The sequence below is a fragment of the Panthera uncia genome, chromosome E1 (assembly GCF_023721935.1).
Source record: "Panthera uncia isolate 11264 chromosome E1, Puncia_PCG_1.0, whole genome shotgun sequence".
Taxonomy (NCBI): domain Eukaryota; kingdom Metazoa; phylum Chordata; class Mammalia; order Carnivora; family Felidae; genus Panthera; species Panthera uncia.
The window spans coordinates 5,791,679-5,812,036 of NC_064814.1; the positions used below are offsets into that span (position 1 = coordinate 5,791,679).

The 20,358-nt window shown below is 53.3% G+C and overlaps 3 protein-coding genes across 13 annotated transcripts in view; 2 read left to right on the forward strand and 1 right to left on the reverse strand.

Moving 5' to 3' along the window:
• The window catches only part of SLC25A19 (solute carrier family 25 member 19), a 13,296-nt gene extending 2,355 nt beyond the window's left edge, over positions 1–10,941 (forward strand). For 5 of the 7 annotated variants that reach the window (XM_049635743.1, XM_049635741.1, XM_049635746.1 and 2 more), the window contains 6 exons: positions 1,232–1,401; positions 1,570–1,725; positions 3,076–3,246; positions 7,899–8,082; positions 8,667–8,797; positions 10,373–10,941. In XM_049635743.1, the coding sequence (XP_049491700.1) occupies positions 1,270–1,401; positions 1,570–1,725; positions 3,076–3,246; positions 7,899–8,082; positions 8,667–8,797; positions 10,373–10,555 (957 nt within the window). In that variant the 5' untranslated portion in view covers positions 1,232–1,269 and the 3' untranslated portion in view covers positions 10,556–10,941. Of the gene's footprint in view, positions 1–474; positions 1,402–1,569; positions 1,726–3,075; positions 3,247–7,898; positions 8,083–8,666; positions 8,798–10,372 lie in introns of those variants that run through there. The other 2 variants (XM_049635744.1, XM_049635747.1) reach the window with 2 other exon arrangements.
• A 1,982-nt stretch (positions 10,942–12,923) lies between these two features.
• MIF4GD (MIF4G domain containing) lies at positions 12,924–16,659 on the forward strand. Of its 4 annotated transcripts, none has more exons than XM_049635771.1 (6): positions 12,925–13,066; positions 13,979–14,110; positions 14,978–15,087; positions 15,286–15,441; positions 15,533–15,625; positions 16,167–16,659. In XM_049635771.1, the coding sequence occupies exons 2-6, from the start codon at positions 14,023–14,025 to the stop codon at positions 16,392–16,394; spliced, it is 675 nt and encodes a 224-aa protein (XP_049491728.1). In that variant the 5' UTR covers positions 12,925–13,066; positions 13,979–14,022; the 3' UTR covers positions 16,395–16,659. The 4 variants fall into 4 exon arrangements, with proteins under 4 accessions (XP_049491731.1, XP_049491728.1, XP_049491729.1 ...); XM_049635772.1 differs by lacking the exon at positions 12,925–13,066 and adding an exon at positions 13,082–13,711; XM_049635773.1 differs by lacking the exon at positions 12,925–13,066 and adding an exon at positions 13,084–13,180.
• Positions 16,660–16,814: 155 nt separating this feature from the next.
• On the reverse strand, positions 16,815–20,307 carry MRPS7 (mitochondrial ribosomal protein S7). Of its 2 annotated transcripts, none has more exons than XM_049635770.1 (5): positions 20,225–20,307; positions 19,289–19,480; positions 19,104–19,167; positions 18,528–18,695; positions 16,815–17,424 (listed from the first exon to the last, which is right to left on the reverse strand). In XM_049635770.1, the coding sequence occupies exons 1-5, from the start codon at positions 20,269–20,271 to the stop codon at positions 17,203–17,205; spliced, it is 693 nt and encodes a 230-aa protein (XP_049491727.1). In that variant the 5' UTR covers positions 20,272–20,307; the 3' UTR covers positions 16,815–17,202. The 2 variants fall into 2 exon arrangements, with proteins under 2 accessions (XP_049491727.1, XP_049491726.1); XM_049635769.1 differs by lacking the exon at positions 20,225–20,307 and adding an exon at positions 20,008–20,187.
• Positions 20,308–20,358: the final 51 nt, after the last annotated feature.

Sequence of the window (20,358 nt, forward strand, 5' to 3'; positions counted from 1 at the left end):
GGAGGGGCAGAGAGAGAGGGAGACACAGAATCGGAAACAGGCTCCAGGCTCCGAGCCATCAGCCCAGAGCCTGACGCGGGGCTCGAACTCACGGACCGCGAGATCGTGACCTGGCTGAAGTCGGACGCTTAACCGACTGCGCCACCCAGGCGCCCCTCTGGCTCGTTCTTAATGGCGACGTACGAGTCCATTGCTTGGATGTGACTTAGTGTATTTATGCATCCCTTTGTGTTATATCCAGTTTTACAAAGAGTGATGTAATGCATGCCATTTTATACACCATTGCTAGTGTTTCTTGAGAACAGTGGTTCTCAACCAGAGTGAGTGCTGTGAATGCTAGAGAGGACGTGAGTCCGGTCCGTGGCGGGGATGCTCTTTAGCTGAGCCCTGATGCAGGGGGAGGAGCTACGGGGGAAGAGTGAGTGGGGGCATATGAGGTGGGGAAGAGCCACTGTGTTTCAGACATGGGGGACAGTAGATGCAGAAGCAAGGCTGGCAGTAGGAATTCAAGCAGTGTTTTCCAGAAACTTGTCCGGAGCGGAGCCCACCCTGATTGAAGTGGCTGAAGAGAGGTCCAGGGTGAGGTCGAGGAGGTCGGTAGGGATCGGGTGGTCCGGGAAGTATCATTTCAAAGCCTAGCAGGCCCCCCCCCCCCCCACCATTGCTGCAGCTGGGGAGGCAATGGAGAAAGCTAAGGAGTCTCTGGGCTCTTCCTTGGGATCATGTTGGCTTGTTGGAGAGTCCCATGGGCCGCTCCTGGAGCCTGCGTGTCTGACGTCTCCCTCCATGCTCATCTGCTGTCATGCTGGCTCAGCCTGGGACTTTACCTTAGATGGGAGTTGGCCATAAAGCCAGGTGTCTTGGAAAGCAAGCTGATCTCTGGAAGTGAATGATTTCCGCCCAAGCCTGTTTGTTCATTCAGTTAACAAATATGACCACTCACCATGCTGGGCTCTGTTCCAGGCGCTGGAAATACAGGGATGGGCAAATGGGAGCCAGACCACATTTTCACGGGCTCACATTCCAGAGGGGGAGGGTGACAAGAAGCGTGCAGAATAAACATCCAGTGTGCTAATGCCATAAAGAAAACTAAAGCAGGGCGAGGGGACAAGAGGGCATGTAGGTGCTGTTTTAGATGGAATGGTCCGGGAGGACTGCTCTGAGGAGGTGGCATATGAGCAGAGACCCTAAGAACTTGCTCTGGTGTTTACTCCACGTCTCTTGCTTGCAGCCTGAAACTGATGGACGTTGTATGGGCCAGGGGCAGGGATGGTTGGCTATGACCCCCAAGCTGATGGCAGGAATATCTCCAGTTCCGAGGTGGCGGTGGCTGGGTCTGTGTCTGGACTTGTCACGCGGGTGATGATCAGCCCCTTGGATGTCATCAAGATCCGTTTCCAGGTACCTTTTTCCCCTCATTCCACATAATGGGCTAGAGGGCAAGTTCTCTCTTCTTGGAGTTTTGTCAGAGAGAAGCACTTAGCTGCCTTTGTTAACCTTTTCTGAAAGTTCTCCTTCTCACCCCACACCTGCTCCTGTTGTCCTGACTTTTTCAATTTTGATTCCTAGCTTCAGATTGAGCGCCTGTCTCGCAGTGATCCCGGTGCAAAATACCACGGGATCCTCCAGGCTGCGAGACAGATTTTGCTGGAGGAAGGCCCGACAGCATTCTGGAAAGGACACATCCCAGCCCAGCTTCTCTCTATAGGCTATGGAGCTGTCCAAGTAGGTGGCAGGGGAACGGGCCAGGCCCCTGGGTTGGAGTTGTTCAATAGAGGAACACAGGGAGGGTGGGGCCTGCAGGGACCCTGTCTGGGTAGGGCAGCAGGAGCGGTCACCACACTTCTTACTTGTCTTAACTGCGAAACTACCTGAAGTTTGAAGTCTGAAATTGAAGACAGTCAGACTGAGTTATACCACGGGTATTCCCTTGCGCACCTCCTCCCCACCGCGGGCACTTTGCACCGACTGAATATTAGATGTTGCCCCTAGGAGACTGTCTTGACGCCATGCTTGGCAAAGGGCGATACAAATCTTTGCATTTTTTCAAAATAGCATTTTCACATCTGTGCTTCCTTTAGACTTCCCAGCAGCATTGTGAGGAAGGTAGAATAGACGTTACGTGGATCACAGAGAGGGTCAGCGAGCCGCCAGAGGCCACACAGCCTGGAAGTGGTGGGGCCAGGATGAGAATTCAGGCTCCTTGACTTTTGTTCACACATTCGTGCGGCTGGTGCCGGTTGATTTCGTGGCGGATGGCTTGCAGCCGTACGGTCGGAGTGGTGGTAGTAGGCTGCCTGCGTGTGGTGCTAATGGTGAGCCAGGCTCTGCTTTAAGCGCTTTGAGGGGTGTTCTGTGGTCACTCCTGTGTTATAGACGGAAGACCAGGCAGAGAGAGCTTAGGTAATGACCCCAACCAAAGTCACTAGCTGGAAAGGCAGCCGAGCCGGGATGCCCACCTGGGCAGCTGGGGCCCGAGCAGTCCCTGCCTGCTTTTCCTATGACATCACAGCGATGGCTCGGGTCGGGAGCTCATGAGTTGACGCGCCCGTGCCTTTCAGCCTCAGCGGCTGGCACTCAGGTACCGCAGCGTGATGAGTAAATACAGCAGCGTGCTCTCGGGACCCTGGCCCATCTGAGTTGGCTGGGGAAGATCTGAGCAAAGCAGGTTTACGCCATAGAATATGGAACATGTGGAATTCTCCCAAGAGAATTTCTGCTCCAGGGCAGAACGTCTGTCAAACGGTGCCACCGCCAGGTGAGCCCCAGGGTTGCCCACCGAGAATCAAATAAGGGCCTTGCTTCCCTGGTTCTGAGGAAACTCAGTTGAGGAGTAGAACTTTCTGATGTAAAATTTTTTCTCCTATATTTTCTTAACCCTTTGGATATTTGGCTCTCCTCACAGTAGAAAATGTGAATAGAAAATGGCATTTGTGCTCTGAATAAAATTAGATATTTATCGTGTCCCGTCGCTGCCTAAGAATATTTCCTCGCCTGTAGAACCGGGCCGCACGTGGATCATGGTGGCGTTTTGGGTGGCGGGGTTGTCAGTAACTTTGTCACGTGCTCTTGCAGTTTCTGTCGTTTGAACTGCTGACCGAGCTGGTGCACAGAGCCAGCAAGTACGATGCCCGCGACTTCTCAGTGCACTTTGTGTGCGGAGGCCTGTCTGCCAGCACGGCCACCCTCACCGTGCACCCTGTGGACGTCCTGCGCACCCGCTTTGCAGCTCAGGGTGAGCCCAAGGTGAGTGGCCGGGCCAGAGGAGGCGGGAATGAGTCGCCGAAGGTGGTCCAGGAGGTGGGGCTCTTTTCCTTAGAGGAAACAAAGTGGGAGCACCCGGGGTTTGCGTCCCCTACGCTGGTCCATCTGTGACACCCGTAACTGTGCTGAGCCCCGTGCAGGGTGCTCACAGCCTCACGTGGGAGACAGAACAAATCCTGAACAGCAGGCTGGACGGTGAGGGCGTCCGGGAGAGTGAGACTTGAGATCGTATTGCTGGGTTATTGTGAGAGTTGTTTTTGGTTTACGCCGAAAGTTTGAGTCAGATTCCAGGAAGAACTTACTGAGTGAAAGGGAGGGATTAAATCCTGAAATAGAGCCCCCCACCGTAATCTCCGTTTCCTGGACTTACATAAGAACAGCAGTACGTGTGCGTGCACGTGTATGTGCGCGTGTGCCCATGCTCAACCCGATTCTTCTCAACGGAAGAATTTTTCCGTCTCCCTTCTGCTTTAGGGTGGGGAATGACGCTCTGCTTAAGAATAACTGTGGTTTCAGTTCTGCTGGTTCTTGGTGTTGCCTGGGCTGGAGATCCTGGGTTGGTGAAGCCCTTTTGTTCAAGAGACATCCTGATGACTTTTGTGGTTCAGAAGGGCAAAGTGCCCTGGGAACAACCTGCGAGCTCATGAATGGAGCATGAGAACTAGATCCCTCTGTATGGCACTTCAGTGGGAAATAGAGGTTTCTCCTAATGGGGAAATGAGATGAGGGGCCCTAGGCACTGAGCAGAGAGATGGGGACGAAAGGTGTTTGTAGATGGAAAAGACAGACAGACCTCAGCAACATGGTGGCTGCGGGGATGAGGAAAAACGAGGGATGACACTCCATCACCTTCCCTGCTCTGGGATGCTAGAGTCCTCTTCCGTGACTGCCCAGCCTTTAGGGGAAAGAAACAAATCTATGAGAAGGTGCACCTTGAAACTAATATACCATTGTATGTCAATTATACTTCAGTAATAAATTAACCAAAGAAGTCTTTGAGAAGGAAAAAATATAAGAGAAAAGAGAATAGCTCATTACCTCTAGCTAAGGTGATTGAGATGCGGATTCTAGATTCTGGAATGATCAGGAAATCATCTGTGTGCAAAAGTGAATGGAAAAGATCTGTTTAAGAGCTGCAGATCAGGGGCGCCTGGGTGGCTCGGTCAGTTGAGGGTCCAACTTTGGCTCAGGTCATGATCTCGCGGTCCGTGGGTTCGAGCCCTATGTTGGGCTCTGTGCTGACAGCTCAGAGCCTGGAGCCTGTTTCAGATTCTGTGTCCCCCTCTCTCTCTGCCCTTCCCCTGCTCATGCTCTGTCTCTCTCTCTCTCTCTCAAAAATAAATAAAACACTAAAAAAATTTTTTTAAAAAAAGCTGCAGATCAGTAGTGGCCATGGTGTAAATCCTCAGCTTTAAAATGTTTCTGGGTTTTTTTTGGTAACATTTTTTTTTAATGTTTTTATCTTATTTTTGAAGAAGGGAGAGAGACAGGGCACGAGCAGGGGAGAGGCAGAGAAAGGGAGATGCAGAGTCTGAAATAGGCTCCAGGCTCTGAGCTGTCACCACAGAGCCTGAGGTGGGGCTTGAATCACAGACCATGAGATCATGACCTGAACTGAAGTCAGATGCTTAACTGACTGAGCCATCCAGGCACCCCTAAAATGTTTCTTAATCAACAAAATAGGTTAAAAAGTCTGGTGGTTCTGCATGAATTATAAAGAAAACACCAGCTACCCTGATTTCAGTCCCCAAGAGGCAACCACTTTAATACTCGTGGCTCTTCTTCCATTATTTACTTCCCAATTCTTCGTATCATGCTTAACCTTCTACATCTGTCTCTTTTTCTTTCTTTTTTTATTTTATTTTTTAAATTTTTTTAACGTTTATTCATTTTTGAGAGACGGAGAGACAGAGCATGAGCAGGGAAGGGGCAGAGAGAGGGAGACACAGAATCTGAGGCAGGCTTCAGCACAGAGCCTGACGCAGGGCTCGAACTCACAAACTGCAAAATCGTGACCTGAGCCAAAGTCAGTCGCTCAACTGACTGAGCCACCCAGGCACCCCTGTCTCTTTTTCTTTCTAATTTTTAAATTATAGACATTAACTCTTGATGGCTACTGTGGAAGATGAGAGTTGACCTCTTTACCATCACCCTCCTGTGCTTGTGTTTCCTCCTTTGTCTGATTACAGTATACCTGATTTCTAGATTTTGGCTAGATCAGTATCAGTGTCTTTGCAGATATGATTATGTAAATGTTACTGCTGAGCCTTGAAATACATTATGATTACATTTTATTTTATATTTTTGTCTTGCCTGAAGTTAGTGATTGCCTTGTATTTTATTTGTTTAGCTTTCTGCATGCTCACCACGAAGTTATCCTCTTGATAGGGTCAGCCTGTGGTCATCTGTCCCACTTTATTACAGAGCCTCTTCTGGAGCCCTCCACTCTGGCAGCCTTCACCCTCTGGCTTCAGTGTGGACTCTTTGTCCCAGGACCGTTGCCAGCTGTTCTGTTAGAAATTCTCTTGCTGGGTCCTGTGTCTTCTCTTGATTAATCCCTCATTTTGGTGGAGCACAACATGAGATATGGCTTCTTTAGAGAGGCCTTGATAGAAAATGCCTTAATTTGACCCTTACTTACACTTGACTCATGATTTGGGTATAGAATTCTAGGCAGCTCTCAGTGTTGCTGGAGAGAAGTCCAGAATGACCCTTTATATGAAACTATCACCCTTCCTGCCTTGGGAGCTTTCAGGATCCCTTCCTGATTCCTGACATTCTAGAAGTTTACCAGTGACGTGCACTGGTCCCTCTGTCATTTGTTGTGATGGGCACTTCCTGGACCCTTTAGTCCAGACCTTTTTCCTGGACACACTGGACAGAGGATCTGAAGTGGGCTTTGCAGCGAGCCCGACGCAGGACTTGAACCCACAGACCATGAGACCATGACCTGACCCGCAGTCAGATGCTCAACCAACTGAGCCACCCAGGTGCCCCTGTCTTCATGTTCTTATAGTCTCTTTTGAAGATGCTTTTAATTTGGTAAGGTCCAGTTTATCAATTTGTTCTTTTATGGATTTTGCTTTGGGTATTTTATCTAAGAAATCTTTGCCCAATTCAAACTCACAAAGATTTTTCTCTCAAGAGCTTGTCTTGTTCTCTGAAGCTTACCTTTTTTTTTTTTTAATGCTTATTTATTTTTGAAAGAGAGCACGAAAGCTGGGGAGGGGCAGAGAGAGGGGGGGACAGAGGATCCAAAGTGGGCTCCGCACTGACACCAGACAGCCCGATGAGGCGCTCAAACTCACAAACTGCAAGATCATGACCTAAGCCAAAGTCAGACACTTAACCGACTGAGCCACCCAGGCGTTCCCCTTACCTCTTTTAAAAATATCACAGAGGTGATCCCTTCTCTGTGGCCTGAGAATATCACTTCCAATTCTGTGGTTGGTTTCCATTTCCCTTAGTTTTCTTCTTTTGTCTATACTGTTTGTCCTTCCAGATGATTTCTGTGCCTCCCATCGATCATTATGTTTTCTGGGTTTTTAATTTTTGGTTTTTTTTTTGTTTTTTTTAAGTCATCTTTATGCCCAACGTGGGTCTCCAACTCATGACCCTGAAATCAAGAGTCGCACACTCTACTGACTGAGCCAGCCAGGTGCCCCTGGTCTCCGTTGTTTATGAAGGCTTTCCTCAGATGTGTGTGTCCCTTGGCTGCCAGCCTGGTGTTAAAGGGGGCACAGGGAAGCAGAGTGGGACTGTGGGTGCATGGCAGGCTTGTTGCCTCATGGCCTTCCTCTGAGTCCTGGCCCTTTCGTGGACATCCCCCGGGGCGAAATCCTTCAGTGTGGCTGCCAGCGTCTGGGAGCCAAGTGGTGAGGAGGCGGCCAGGGTCCTCCCTTCTCCGTGCAGAGTGACTCCCTCAGCTGCCCTGTCTGGGCCGTGCCTCGCTGCGCCCACAACCCCCTCTGGTCCACTGCAGAGAGTATATGTTGAGTAGAAGGAAAATCCGTGCCCTGTTGTCTTCCTACGTGGAGATGGCCTGCTGACAGTTCACGAAAGGTTAAATATATGCACCTGGCAAATACCCAGAGAATCTAAAATGGTGAATCTCCCTCTTCCCCTGCCCCCACCTTTCCCTGCATGGAGGTAATGCTCGCCCTTCCTTGCTTCCTGTGGATCTTTGTGCAGGATAATCTCTGCATAGTTTTTTTCCTCCACGAGCACCATACCTGTTCTGCATCCCGCTGTGCTCATTTAGCTGTCTATTTGGGGGATGATCCCTTATCAGCCACATAGATGGCGTTTTAACAGCTGCTCTGTGTTCTTTTGACGTCCCGTGCCCAGGGGTGGACATTGCGTCTTTGCTCTTGTGCGGGACACTGTGGCAGCTGTCTTTGGGCACATTCTTGTGTGCACTTGTGCAGACAGACGAGTTTTGTAAAGAGCTAGAAAGGTTGTTGCTGGAAAACCCCACCGTTGAAGTTTTTGTCCAATATTTTCTCTGTCCTCTTGGCAGGACAAGTAATGCTCCTGGCAGCTGGGATTTTCGATGAGGGGAGATGCATGTGACGGGCGGTGTTCTAGGGCTAAACCGGCACCCACGCTCACTCGAGCTGCACATGTCTGTCCAGGTGTATAAAACCCTTCGAGACGCCGTGGTGACCATGTACAGGACCGAAGGCCCCTTGGTCTTCTACAAAGGCTTGAACCCCACCTTGATCGCCATCTTCCCCTACGCCGGCTTCCAGTTCTCCTTTTATAACGCCCTGAAGCACGTTCATGAGTGGGTCATGCCTGCCGAGGGAAGGAAAAACGGTGAGACAGCCCTCACACAAAGGGAAGCTGGGTCTCTGCTGCACCCCCTCCCCCAAGCCAGAACATCTCCTTCTGAACCACCTGAGAAAGAAGGGCTTCCTGTCAGAAGCTAAGACATCCCGCTCTCCAGACCTTGCTCTGTAATACACCCAGCCAACCAAACCAGTCCCGCTGCTTGTAGACCCCCCCTCGCTTTCAGATCTTGCCACCCCATCGGTGGCACCGTCAAAATTTATTTCTGACTTTGGTCATGGTTTTCATTTTTGTCTGAGGTCCCACTTACACGCAGCCTGGTTTTGGTTGTGTCTTTTGTTTGGTTCTTGTTTGAGGAGGATGGGAAGAGCGGTGGGCGTCCTGGTCCCTCCCGAGCCTTGAACCGAGTCACACGGCAGACGGCAAGCCCTCACTTCTGTTCCATTCTCATTGTCACTCTTCCCCAACATGGCTGTGTGTGGTTCTCCTCAGAGACTCAGGGTGCTGGTGGGTCTTTGTTTCACGGTGGAGGGCTAGGCTCTTGACCTTGAACTTGTCTGCCCCCGATAACACTTCCCTCCTTTATCCCCCTTAATCCCACTTTGATTCAGAGAACCTCAAAAACCTGCTCTGTGGCAGTGGAGCCGGAGTCATCAGCAAGGCCCTCACGTACCCCCTGGACCTCTTCAAGAAACGGCTGCAGGTCGGAGGGTTTGAGCAGGCCCGAGCCTCCTTTGGCCAGGTGAGCCGTCCCCCTCAGAGAGCTCTGAGTCTTGTCCCTCACCTGCCCATTGGGCAGCATTAGCCCCCACAGCTCTGTCATCCCCGACCTGTCCCTGGGGACCCCCAGAAATGCGGGAAAGCCACACACAAAGCCCCGTGCATGTTGGGCACTGTGGGACGATCCAGGTGAAGGAGAGCTCGGTGTTTGCTCTTAAAAAGTGTTCGATTCAGTTTGGGCCAGAGAAAGGTCCCCAAAATACTAAAGAACACGGAGAAGGAGACTCCCACCGGCACATAGAGTTGTTTGCTTTATTCTGGAGTGGTTCCTGGAGAGGAATGAATTAAATCTGATCGACTCATACATGGATTCATTCTTCACCCAGAAGAGAGGGGTGGGATGGATTGGGAGTCAGGGAAGGGCGGGAGCATTTCTTACTTGAGGGAAGGGAAAGAATGGAGTTAGTTGTAATATATCTTTGTAGGAAATTCAGAGAAGTCTGCTAGGCGGAAAGATTAAAATCACACATAACTCCCAACGCCACCTGCCCACAGGTAGCAATCATGCAGAATCTTTGGCTCTAGGTTTGTTTCTTTGCATAAACATATGTGTATACATTTTAACAAATATGGAGCTGTTCACAAGGTTTTTATAACCTCCTTTTTCCTCCTTGTCCTGAAAGGACAGTTTGAGTTTGGACAGTTGGCGAGAGCCCAGGGCAGAGGACCTAGGCCCTGCTTCTAACAGACTGTGTGGCTGGTTTTGTGGGAGGACCGGTGGTGGATGACGACAGATCAGGGAGGGAAGTTGAGGCCAAATGGAGCAACACTCTGAATACAGGCCACGGAGTGTGGACTTGATCCCTTCCCTTCCTTCCCCTTCCCCTTTCCTCTTCTCTTTTTCTTTCTTTCCTTCTTTTTTCTTTCTTTCTTTCTTTCTTTCTTTCTTTCTTTCTTTCTTTTCTTTCTTTCTTTTCTTTCTTTCTTTCTTTTCTTTCTTTCTTTCTTTCTTTCTTTCTTTCTTTCTTTCCTTCATCTTTCTTCACTTCACGTGGGGCTTGAACTCACAACCCTGAGATTAAGAGTTGCATACTTTACCAACTGAGCCAGCCAGGCACCCCTTGGTTCTTTATAATACCACTGCCAACACCACGGGGAGTTACTGGAGATTTGGAGGGAGCTGTGTCTTGGGGACGCGAGTCTGGCAGCAATATGTGGTCAACTGAGAAGGCCAGACTGGAGGCTAAAGCTAACAAGGGCTAGATTCAGATCAACCACCCAAAGGGAACCAGGTGGGATGGGATAAAGGGTTGGAGGCGCCTTGGGAAGAGGGTCCTTAAGAGGCGCAGTCAGTAGGAGCTCTGTCCAGTGCTGATTTCTAGGTACATCTGTTCAGTCTGAATTATTAGTCCACTTGGAAGAGAAAGAAAAGGTCTACTTTTCTGTCCTTTTTGCCTTGTCATCTCTTTGTCCAGCAAGTGTTTATTGGGAGCTGTGATGTGCCGGGTGCCGGGCTGACAAAAGAGTAGAGCCAACACCCACGTGTTGAGCTCTTCTTCTGCCCTCCACCAAGTACCCTCCCTGTTCCTCTCCCCAGGTTCGCAGCTACAAGGGCCTCCTGGATTGTGTCCGGCAGGTGCTTCGAGAGGAAGGCCCAAGGGGCTTCTTCAAGGGCCTGTCCCCCAGCCTGCTGAAGGCTGCTCTCTCCACCGGCTTCGTGTTCTTCTGGTATGAGCTCTTCTGTAACCTCTTCCACCACATGAAGAAGGCGGACAGCTAGGCCCGAGGGCAGGAAGGGCAACCTCCCGAAGGAAGGCAGGCTCATCTACGACCTTGTGTTGCACTGAGAGCTGCCGCCCGCTCCATCCCTGCCAGCCAGCGTGTCTGTCACCAGAAGGGCAAGGAGAGCACACAGGACTTGGTCTGTGGGGACATGGCCATGCTGGTCCAAGGAGTTTGCGGTGGTTTCTCTGTAGCCCATGCTCACAGGAAAGGCAGCAGCTGCTACCCTGTGTTCTTAGCCCCTTCCACCCAGAGAACTGTCCCTGCTCTGGGTGGGGCCGTGGCCGGAGCACGAAGGCTGGGATTGGGCCCTTGGCAGAGGCCTGGTCCTCACGTGTAGGCTCTTACTCCCACCAACTAATTTAATACACATTGAAGCTACAAGCACATTCCTTAATCTCATTCCCATCTTCCCTTCCTCATCATCCCTCCTCACAAAGTGTGAGGGAGGGGACCGTTGCCTTCCTCAGATGCCATTTTTTAAGTAGTTGCATTCCTCACACAACTTTGCTTCTAGTTCTGGGGGAAGAACTGGTCACTTTATAACTGCCCCCCCCGCCCGCACCCCATGCCCAGATCTTCATGTCTCAATTTCCACTCAGGCTGTTCTCTCCCCTGGACAACGGAGCACAGCTGAGGGCCTCTGGGGGCGGCGGTGGGGGGGCGGTGGTGGTGGTAGGCAGGTCCCAGCAGCCTGAAGGCAGTGGGGGGTTGTGCTGATGGGAAGGACTGTGGGTGAAGATGGGGGCCCTTCTCCCTAGTCTACCTGGGATCACTCCTCTTCCGTGGGGTGGGGGGAAGCTTGCAGCTGAGCCAGTTGGCATCAGCTGCCCTCTCAGGGTGCCCCAAGGTGCTGTGTGCATCCTCTGTCATCCCTGAAGGGCCACAGCTCTGAAGCAGCCGTGTGAGCAGATGGTAGAAGGAAAGGGTTGGACAGACAGCCTGCTGAGGGCACAAGTGGGGGCGGGGGTGTCCGCACAAGAATTCACATCTACTCCTCTGTGCACAGAGGAGACACTGCACTTAGGGGGACGGGGGTGAGAGGGAATTTACAGAACACAAGCACCACCCTTTCCACCCAGTTCTGCCCCGCTACGTACCCACCCAGGGCAGCCCAGCCTGCAGGGTTGGCTGTGCAGGGGAGGCCAGCATGGAGGAGCACAGGAGTCCCCTGCAGGACTTTACCCTGCTCTGAGACTGGGAGCTGGCTGCAGCCTTTGCAATGACTCAGGATGAAGGCACAGGCTGGGAGCAAGCCTGCGTGGGTGTCGTGGCCCTCGGACTCCTGTCATAAGAACTGTTTGGGCTCTGACCTGGGGCTTTGTGGTATGTTTGGGACCCCGACTCCTGAAGCTTCCCTGCTCTTGGCTGCTAATTCTGAAGATCTAGGCTGTGGGTAGGGTTTGGGGCACTGGAGGCCTGGGTTGGGGCTGCAGGAAGGCAGCTGCCTGAATGTATTTTTAAAGAAATTCCACTTGAGTGGAATAAAGTACACTTTATTCTTTTCATCTCTTCTACTCATTACTTTCTTTTGCTGCAGCCGTCCTTCCTCATTTTTCTGGTGACCACTCCCGCCAGCTGTTTTAATCAGAGGAGAGAACTCTGGCAACAGGAAGTCGCCATGGACACTTCTTGTCCACACCATGAAAAGAGGCAATTCTCTTCCAGCCCCTTCTGGTTGCCCTTCTGCAACCCAGGGCCGACCTCAGGGAGGGCCCTAAGCTGCTAGGCCTATGCCTCTTTCCCAGCCCTAGCCAAGACCAAGCTAGGAGCTTAACCAACTTCGGGGTCACCCCCAGAACTTCGCGGGTCACAGGCTAGCAGGGGGATGGGGTTCTTGGGCTGGTCCACTGGTTTTCAACTTATTTTACCAGTACTGTTTGTACTTGGAGTAGGAGAAAAGGAAAGGGGAGCAGTGATCCAGCCGTTACAGGCACCCCTGCCTTCTCGCGTCGGGGGCAAGAGGCCACCACCTGTAAGTTCCTGCCCCCTCCAGCCATCACTGCCCTACCTCCACAGGGTCTCTTTAAGTCTCCTCTTTGGAACCCGTTTTAGCCCGAGCCCCAGGCGTTGGGACGGGGTAGGGCGCCACCACTTGCTACCAGTGGCTTCCTGTGGGCCGAGGAGTAGGTCTCGCCCGGCGCGGGCGAGTCGAGTGAGGACAGGGTGGGGACAGCGTCGCGGATGTTCCCCGTGCGTGGTACCGCCACTGACCTCCGAAGGACGAGCGGTGAGGACAGCGTCCCCGGGACTCCGGCAGGTGGCGCTGGCGAGACTGCTCCCGCCCCGCCCCGCCCCGCCCCGCCCCGCCCCGCCCCTCCCGAGCCGGGCCGGGCCGGGCCCCGCCCCATCCACGCCGGGCTCCGCCCCGGCGCCGCGCTCGGAAATGACCTAAGCGGCTTCGAGGCCCGACCAGCCACTCCAGCTGCTGCTGCGCGGCGGCCGGGGTCGCGCGCACCATGCTCTCCGAGCAGCCTCCGGGCACGCGGGCGCGGCGCCGGCCCGGCAGGTGGGTTCCGACGCTCGTGCCGCCTCTCGCCCGCGGGACTCCGGACGGCGACCCTGCGCCGCCGGGCAGGGTGTTCCGGGTTTGGAGAAGCTGCCTGGCTCTGGAGACCCCAAGGTCGTCTCCTTTGACCAGCGGGGAGGCACCGCGTCCGGAGAGGGGACTCCCACAGGGACCGCCGCTGGGAGACGCGTCATCCCGCTCCTCTCTTCTTTAAGAGGAACGGTCCAGAATGGAGCTCAGGAATTGGGAGTCCTGAGTGGGCAGGGCCGGGTTTCGGCCGCTCGGGGGGCGAGTTTAACCAGTCCGTCCCTGGGAGAAGTTGGCCGGGACGGCGGCAGTTCGGGCTCCCGCACCCGCCCACACAGGCCAGGCCGAGGGCTGGAAGGGCGGGTTTGGGGACTGAGAGGGACTCTGATTAAAGCCGAAGGAGGGGTCGGAGACGGGGCTTGGAACCCTGCTGAGACAGCTGCCCGGTGTCCCCAGCCCGGTCATTCGCCGAAGTCTGCTGGGCCAGCAGCTTCCAGGCTGGCTTATATAGACAGGGCAAGTGTCTGATATGCCCCCATCCACACCCCCAGCGCTGCGCACCCCACCCCAACATTGGTATGAGCTGAGAATAACCCTACCTCCTGTGGAGACAAGAGGGTAGGCACGTTCACCTTCACCTCTTTACGCTTGTGTAATCCCAGAAGCTACTGGGGTTCTTAAACTGAGCAGCAGGTGCCTGGCTGGTGCCCAGTCTCCACCAGAAGCCAAACTTGGTGGGCGTTCAGCCAACCGCCCAATGCAACGGACTGGCTGGGAGGACCTATCTCAGTGTGCGGGCCAGCCCTGCCCGGGGCGTGCAGGATCGGAACCTGGCCCCACAGTGCACACCTGAGGCCTCTCCCTTGCCCCTCTCCTCCTCCCTAGGTGCTGTCATTAGTCCCACCCCAGTAAAGAGCTGCTGGGGCTGAATGGTCATGGGGGAGCCTGGTAGAGAGGAGTATAAAATCCAGTCTTTTGACGCAGAGACTCAGCAGCTGCTGAAGACAGCACTCAAAGGTGAGCACGGGCACCCCCCTGAGCTGTACAGAATGGTCCAAAGTGTCAGGCCTGGAGACCTGAGTCTCAGCCCAGAATGCCCAGCTGTCCCTTTGCTTTCTGAGAGCAGGAGTGAGTAAGTCACTCTTGGACTGGAGGACAAGCTACATTTAGACCAGCATTTCAAAGTGTGAATCATAGAGTCACCTCTCAGGCAGTAAGGCCATTTTTTAAAGTTCAAGTACCCATGAAAGGGGCTGGAGCACAGAGAAGAGAGTCGTCTCCTGAGCCCTGACATTGGACCAGGTTTCAGCCACAGGAGGCTGTCTTGAATGTGCAGAGCTGGCTGACTTGGGACAGAGGATGGAGCGTTGTGCTTGGCAGAGATGTAGTAATTGGCCTGGATCTGTGCCTTCTGCAGCACCCAGAAGTTTGACTCAGCTAACAATTAGTAATGCCCATCACATGCCAAGCTAAGCCTGTTGGGGAGGCCCTGCCTGGACCGCTCTTGTCAGGGTTCATGTATTATAAGAACACTGTGTATTGTTAAGAACACTTTCTTCCGTGAAATTGCTGTCAAGTACATCGCCGTTCAGTGCTCCTTCCTCAGCCTAGTGCCAGGAAATGATGTGTGCCCTAAAAAAACTGGCATTCTTTGATTAGTCTGTAGTGGCCACATAACCCTTCTGGTTTCCTCCGAGTGGGCCACCAGGCTCACGGGAGAGCTGCTCCTGTGTGTGGTTACTTCTCCATGTATCTTCTGGTCTCTTTACACGTCAGGTTTATAATGGGAGTGCTCTTTTGTAAGTATCTCCCATCCCTGTAGAAGCAAGTAGAGGCAAATGTGGTAATTCAGCAGCTCTGGATTCCCACCTGTCTCTACCCCAGATCCAGGTGCTGTGGACTTGGAGAAGGTGGCCAATGTGATTGTGGACCATTCTCTGCAGGACTGCGTCTTCAGTAAAGAAGCAGGGCGCATGTGCTATGCCATCATTCAGGTTGGCCGGGACTGGTAAAGCGGAAGATGCTTTGAGAAAGACCTCAGCACAGGGCAGAAAGCCTGGCCAGCAGGGCAGAGATGCACAGGGCTCCCCTCGGGTGGAGAGAGATGGACAGGAGGGTCCTCTGTCACCGAAGCTTGGGTGAGGGTTGCCATGGCACCGCCCTCTGCTCACCATCCTTTCCCTGGCTCACAGGCCGAGAGCAAGCAAGCAGGCCAGAGTGTCTTCCGACGGGGACTCCTGAACCGGCTGCAGCAGGAGTACCAGGCTCGGGAGCAGCTGCGAGCCCGGTCCCTGCAGGGCTGGGTCTGCTATGTCACCTTTATCTGCAACATCTTTGATTACCTGAGGGTGAGGCCCCGGTAGTCACCCTGTGCAGCAGAGACAGCCTGTCTCCTTCAGCCACTAAACCAGTGCTCCGGTCCCCACTCTCCCCCCACAGGTGAACAACATGCCCATGATGGCCCTGGTGAACCCCGTCTATGACTGCCTCTTCCGGCTGGCCCAGCCTGACAGTCTGAACAAGGAGGAGGAGGTGGGTGACCCGTTCGGACAGCTGTGGAGGGGGGGGGGCAGTCTCAGATGCCTGTTGTCCATGGAGGCAGCCGAGAGCATCACTTCTTAGGGTAGGAGCCTGGTGGGGACATGCGAGGCCTGCCTCAGTTCCAGGATAAGCTGCCAGGCCTGGAATTTATCCAGAACAGAGCAGCCAAAACCTACAGGCTCAGAGGCTTTGTCCCCAGTAGGAAAGCTAACCTGTGATAGGAATCCAGCTGTTGGATACACATGGCCCAGAAACCCATCAGTTAGGCAGGTGAGGAGAGGGGTAGAAAGGTTGGGTTAAGTGGCAGCTTACAGAGAGGGCCTGCACCCAGCCTGGCCCAAGAGACTTTAGGTACGTCCTGAACTGGTCTTTCACGTAAAGTGTGGCTAATACCCACCAGGTGGTGTGAGGAGGACAGGAGAAAATGAGCATATGGGGCCAAGCACGGAACCCTGCAAGCGCTCCGTTCACGGCTGCTCGGTGATGGGCTGGCACTGCCTTGGGGGTCACCTCCCACTGCCCTCCCCCACAGGTGGACTGCCTGGTGCTCCAGCTGCATCGGGTGGGGGAGCAGCTGGAGAAGATGAACCGACAGCGCATGGATGAGCTCTTTGTCCTGATCCGGGATGGCTTCCTGCTCCCAAGTGGCCTCAGCTCCCTGGCCCAGCTGCTGCTGCTGGAGATCATCGAATTTCGGGCAGCCGGCTGGAAGACGACCCCGGCTGCCCACAAGTATTACTATAGCGAGGTCTCCGACTAGGCCTCCCAGTCAGGCTGCCGCACCTGAAGCACCGGCCTCTCACCTACCCGACTTCCTGCCTCTCCCAAAGACTGTCCTTCCAGACTTTCAACAGCTCCTGAGCGGTTTCCCACTTATGCTGTGGTCCTGCCCCGAGCACCTTCCCTCCTGGATTCGGGAACTGGGGAAAACACCAAACAGACTTGCCCCCCACTGTCCCATCACCTCCAACCTGGGCCAGGCAGAGAAATGCAGCTTCTGAGAACCACTGCGTTGTGAAGCCACTGGTGCAACAGCCATCTTGGTGCCTCAGTTTCCCCATCTGTAAAATGGGTACCCATAGCTACTGGTGGGATACTTTGGGATATCAAGGGGCAGAGCACAAGTCCCACCAGAGAGTGCTTTTTACATTTTGTACAAGGACCACTTCGGAAACAAACATATTTCTAGTCGGTTTTAGTAAATGGCAGCACCCCGTCACATGCTACACCAGTTCAGGGTGACAGTTTTCTAATAAAGCTTTTCTAACATTAAAACTGCTTCCTTTCATATCATCCTAAGTTCTACCCCCGAATTGAGGGGAGAGACTGGACGGGCCCTAAGTTTCCTGCAGGAAATCTAAAGTGGTATGTTCCTTCATTGTAAGGAGATGGGATAGGAAGAGCAAGTTCTAGGCCCGAAAGAAAGGACTAACAAGCAATACATATGTTGCTCCATCCTTATGAGGCCTGCCTGCCCTGAAAAAGGACCGACATCCTTAACCCTTAAGTGTTTCATTACTTCTTGCAGCAAAGAGCCCCGGGCTCCTCCCAGGGCCCCTACCCTCCCTCTACCACCAGCGGTAGTGAGCCAGCGCACGGTTGGCCTCGGCCATCTTGTGCATGTCATGCTTCTTCTTGATCACAGGGCCCTGGTTGTGAAAAGCCTCCAGCAGCTCATGGGACAACTTCTCCGGCATCAGCACCCGCCGGTGCTTCTTCTCCCGGCACTCAGTAATCATCCACTTCATGGCCAGGAAGCGACGGCGCCGGTCGGCTAGTGGCACGGGGACCTGAAGGAGACAAGACGTGGGCAAGTTAGTCCAAGAACTTGCCAGGCCTGCAGCCTCCTTCCTCCCTAAGCTGTAAGGGGTAGCCACAGGTTCCCTCTGACCTAGCCCTGGCAACGCTCCTGAGAAGAAGGGCCTCGCTTCTCCTCTTGTGAGTTACCCACACCCGAGTGACCTCAGTGTAGCAGACACAAAGGCGTTCATTGAGCAAACGCTCATTAAGCACAGACCTCTTTCACCTCTAAATGGAACCTTAGCCAAGCTGATACACACATCAACTGGGAAAAGCCCCATCGAGCTGGGGTGACTCAGCTAACTCAGATCACAGGTGCCTATAAACACAATCCTCTTGTCCAAAAACTATCTGCTAGACCACCACTATATACCAGGTACCACACAAGACCCCAGGGACACAGTCATTAACGAGAGTCTCACCCCTTGTGAAGTTTATGTTACAAAAGCAGATGATGGGTGCCTGGGTGGCTTAGTCGGTTAAGCGTCCGACTTCGGCTCGGGTCATGATCTCACGGTTTGTAAGTTCAAGCCCTGCATCGGGCTCTGTGCTGACAACTCAGAGCCTGGAGCCTGCTTCAGATTCTGTGTCTCCTCCTCTCTGCCCCTCCCCCACTCATGCTCTCTGTCTTTCAAAAATAAAACAAATCAAAAAAAAAAAAAAGATGAGAACACTGGCTTATAACAATGATGTATAATTAAGTGCAGTAACAGACCCCTCATTCAGTTCAGGAAATGGTGATGAAGCATCAGTTACAGGTCAAGCGCTACTCTAGGCACCGGGAGATGAAGAGGAGTTATAAACACAGTCCCTCACTGCAAGAAGCTTACAATTTGGAACAGGGCATAGTGGACAGAATGGGGGTGGGGTGGGCTTCCAGAAAAAGTAATTCGGATGATTCTTTGCTGTGTTCCCCTCCCATCTTCGGCCTGTGAGTTTTACACTAGGACTCCGACGAGCAGATTCTGACAGAACCTAGTCCCTATAAAACTATCAATCTTGGCCTTGCTCTGGACCCTCCCCCTCGCAAGCACCTCCCCAACCATCTTGTTTCATGGGTGGGCAGCCCTGCGTTCCGGCCCTGACCACTCACTTGGTAGAAATGGCCGCCTCTGAGGATGGGTACCAGCCCAATCACAGGCTCACAGTTTTTCAGTGCTTGGTGGAAGATGGTATAGGGGTTGCGTTCGATGGATGCTCGTTCCTCTGCAGAGGCAGCGTGGTACTTCTCAAACTGCTTCCTTTTCACAGCTTCCAGAGTCTGCAAAGGCATACATGGAGACACCGCACCAGCCTCCCTAAAGGGTTTTCCCAGTTGAGCTAGTACCTTGCCCTTTACTCCTCCCATCCTGCTCTCCTACAACAGTGCAGCTCCTCTCTCAGAACTTCTAAGGCAAAAAAAAACAAAACAAAACAAAAAAGAACTTCTAAGGCAAAGTTCCTAAGTGCCTCCCTCTTTCTGAGCGAGGACCAGGCAAACAGGCCAAGATTTGTGATTGGGGGAGTGAATGGTGGTGGCCGACTCCTGCAGGATGTATTAAAGTCACCACCTCCACCCATACATAGGAAGGTCATTCTAATGGCAGGTATGTGAATTTGTACTTTTTTATGCTAAAGTGAAAGCCACACACAAAGCTGTAAGAAAGCAGACGGGAGACGAGCTGCTTACCTGCGCCATGAGGGATCTGGCCAGGACTTTGTTTCCTCCTTTCATTATCATGTTGGTGAATTTACTTCAAGAAGAAAAGCAACACGTTTAGGTTTCCAAGGCCTAGGATTCCACAGAATCCTAACTGCAGACCCTCCCTGGTATAGTCCCAGTCTGTGGAACAGAAGTATTTGCTTCCATCTGACCTGATCACTGGGTCTTCAAACACAGAGCTTGTTTTCGACGCTGGGGCAGCTTTGATATGCTGAGTCTTCCTGAGTTCCCGCTCATACTTCTCCTCCTCCGTCAGCTCTGCCAAAGGCTTACGGTAATATTCTTTGTCAACCTGTGGATCCTTGTATTCAGGACCATAGCGGCTCCCCCTCACCTGGGTTAGCCTAAGAGGGGGGAAGAGGAAGAGGCGGGCAAAAGTTGACCCCACAAGAGAAAAGGCCTTACTTAACAATAGGCATGTTTGCCAACCCGTCGAGGAGAGAGGCAGGGAGGGCGTTAGGCAAACCTGAACGCAGTAATTCTGGCTCTTGTCCCAAGAGGTAAGTAAACTCCCCCCAAAAAGGCCAGGAAAGTCTCCCCCTCGTCAAGTGCCAACGATAAGGAGAGCCTCCTGAAATCACAGGATAGGCGCCCCGCCTAGGCAGCTCTCCCCCCACCTCTCCCAACACAGCAAATCCCAGCGCTGAGCTCTTCCGTAAGACCGTGCTTTCAGCTTCCAATCAGAACCCCATCGCCGGGAAACCTTCACACTGGCCCAAAGTCACGCAGCTAATTCAGAGTCTTGGACCCAGGTGTCCTGGCCCGCAGGCTCTCTCCAGGTCCCCGCACGGTCCGCTCGTGGTCCTTTCCTTCCCTGCAGGTCTCTCCGTGAAGACCCAAGCGGCCCCCCGGCTTCCCGCCGCCCTCCTACCCTGGAAACCGCAGGAGACGATTCCGTATGCCCAGCGCCAGAACCGGCCACCCTCGCGCAGCTTTCACCGCGGGCGCAGCCATCTTGGCTGGCCACAAGGACCCCAACAGGGCCGTCCTCGGCGTGCCTGAGGGAGGGACGGCAGGCGGGGAAAAAGCTCCACAGGGTCCTAAATCTGTGCGTCACCCTATTAGTCCGGGCGTTAAGAGTCTCTCACTCCGAGGTCCAAAGGGAAGAATCGAAAGGAAACATTCGGCTTCTCATCCGTCGCAGTCTGATTCGACCGTCGGCGGCGGGGCTCTCTCCTCTCAGGCCCCATGCACGCCCCGCCCCGGCTCATCTCTTGCAAGT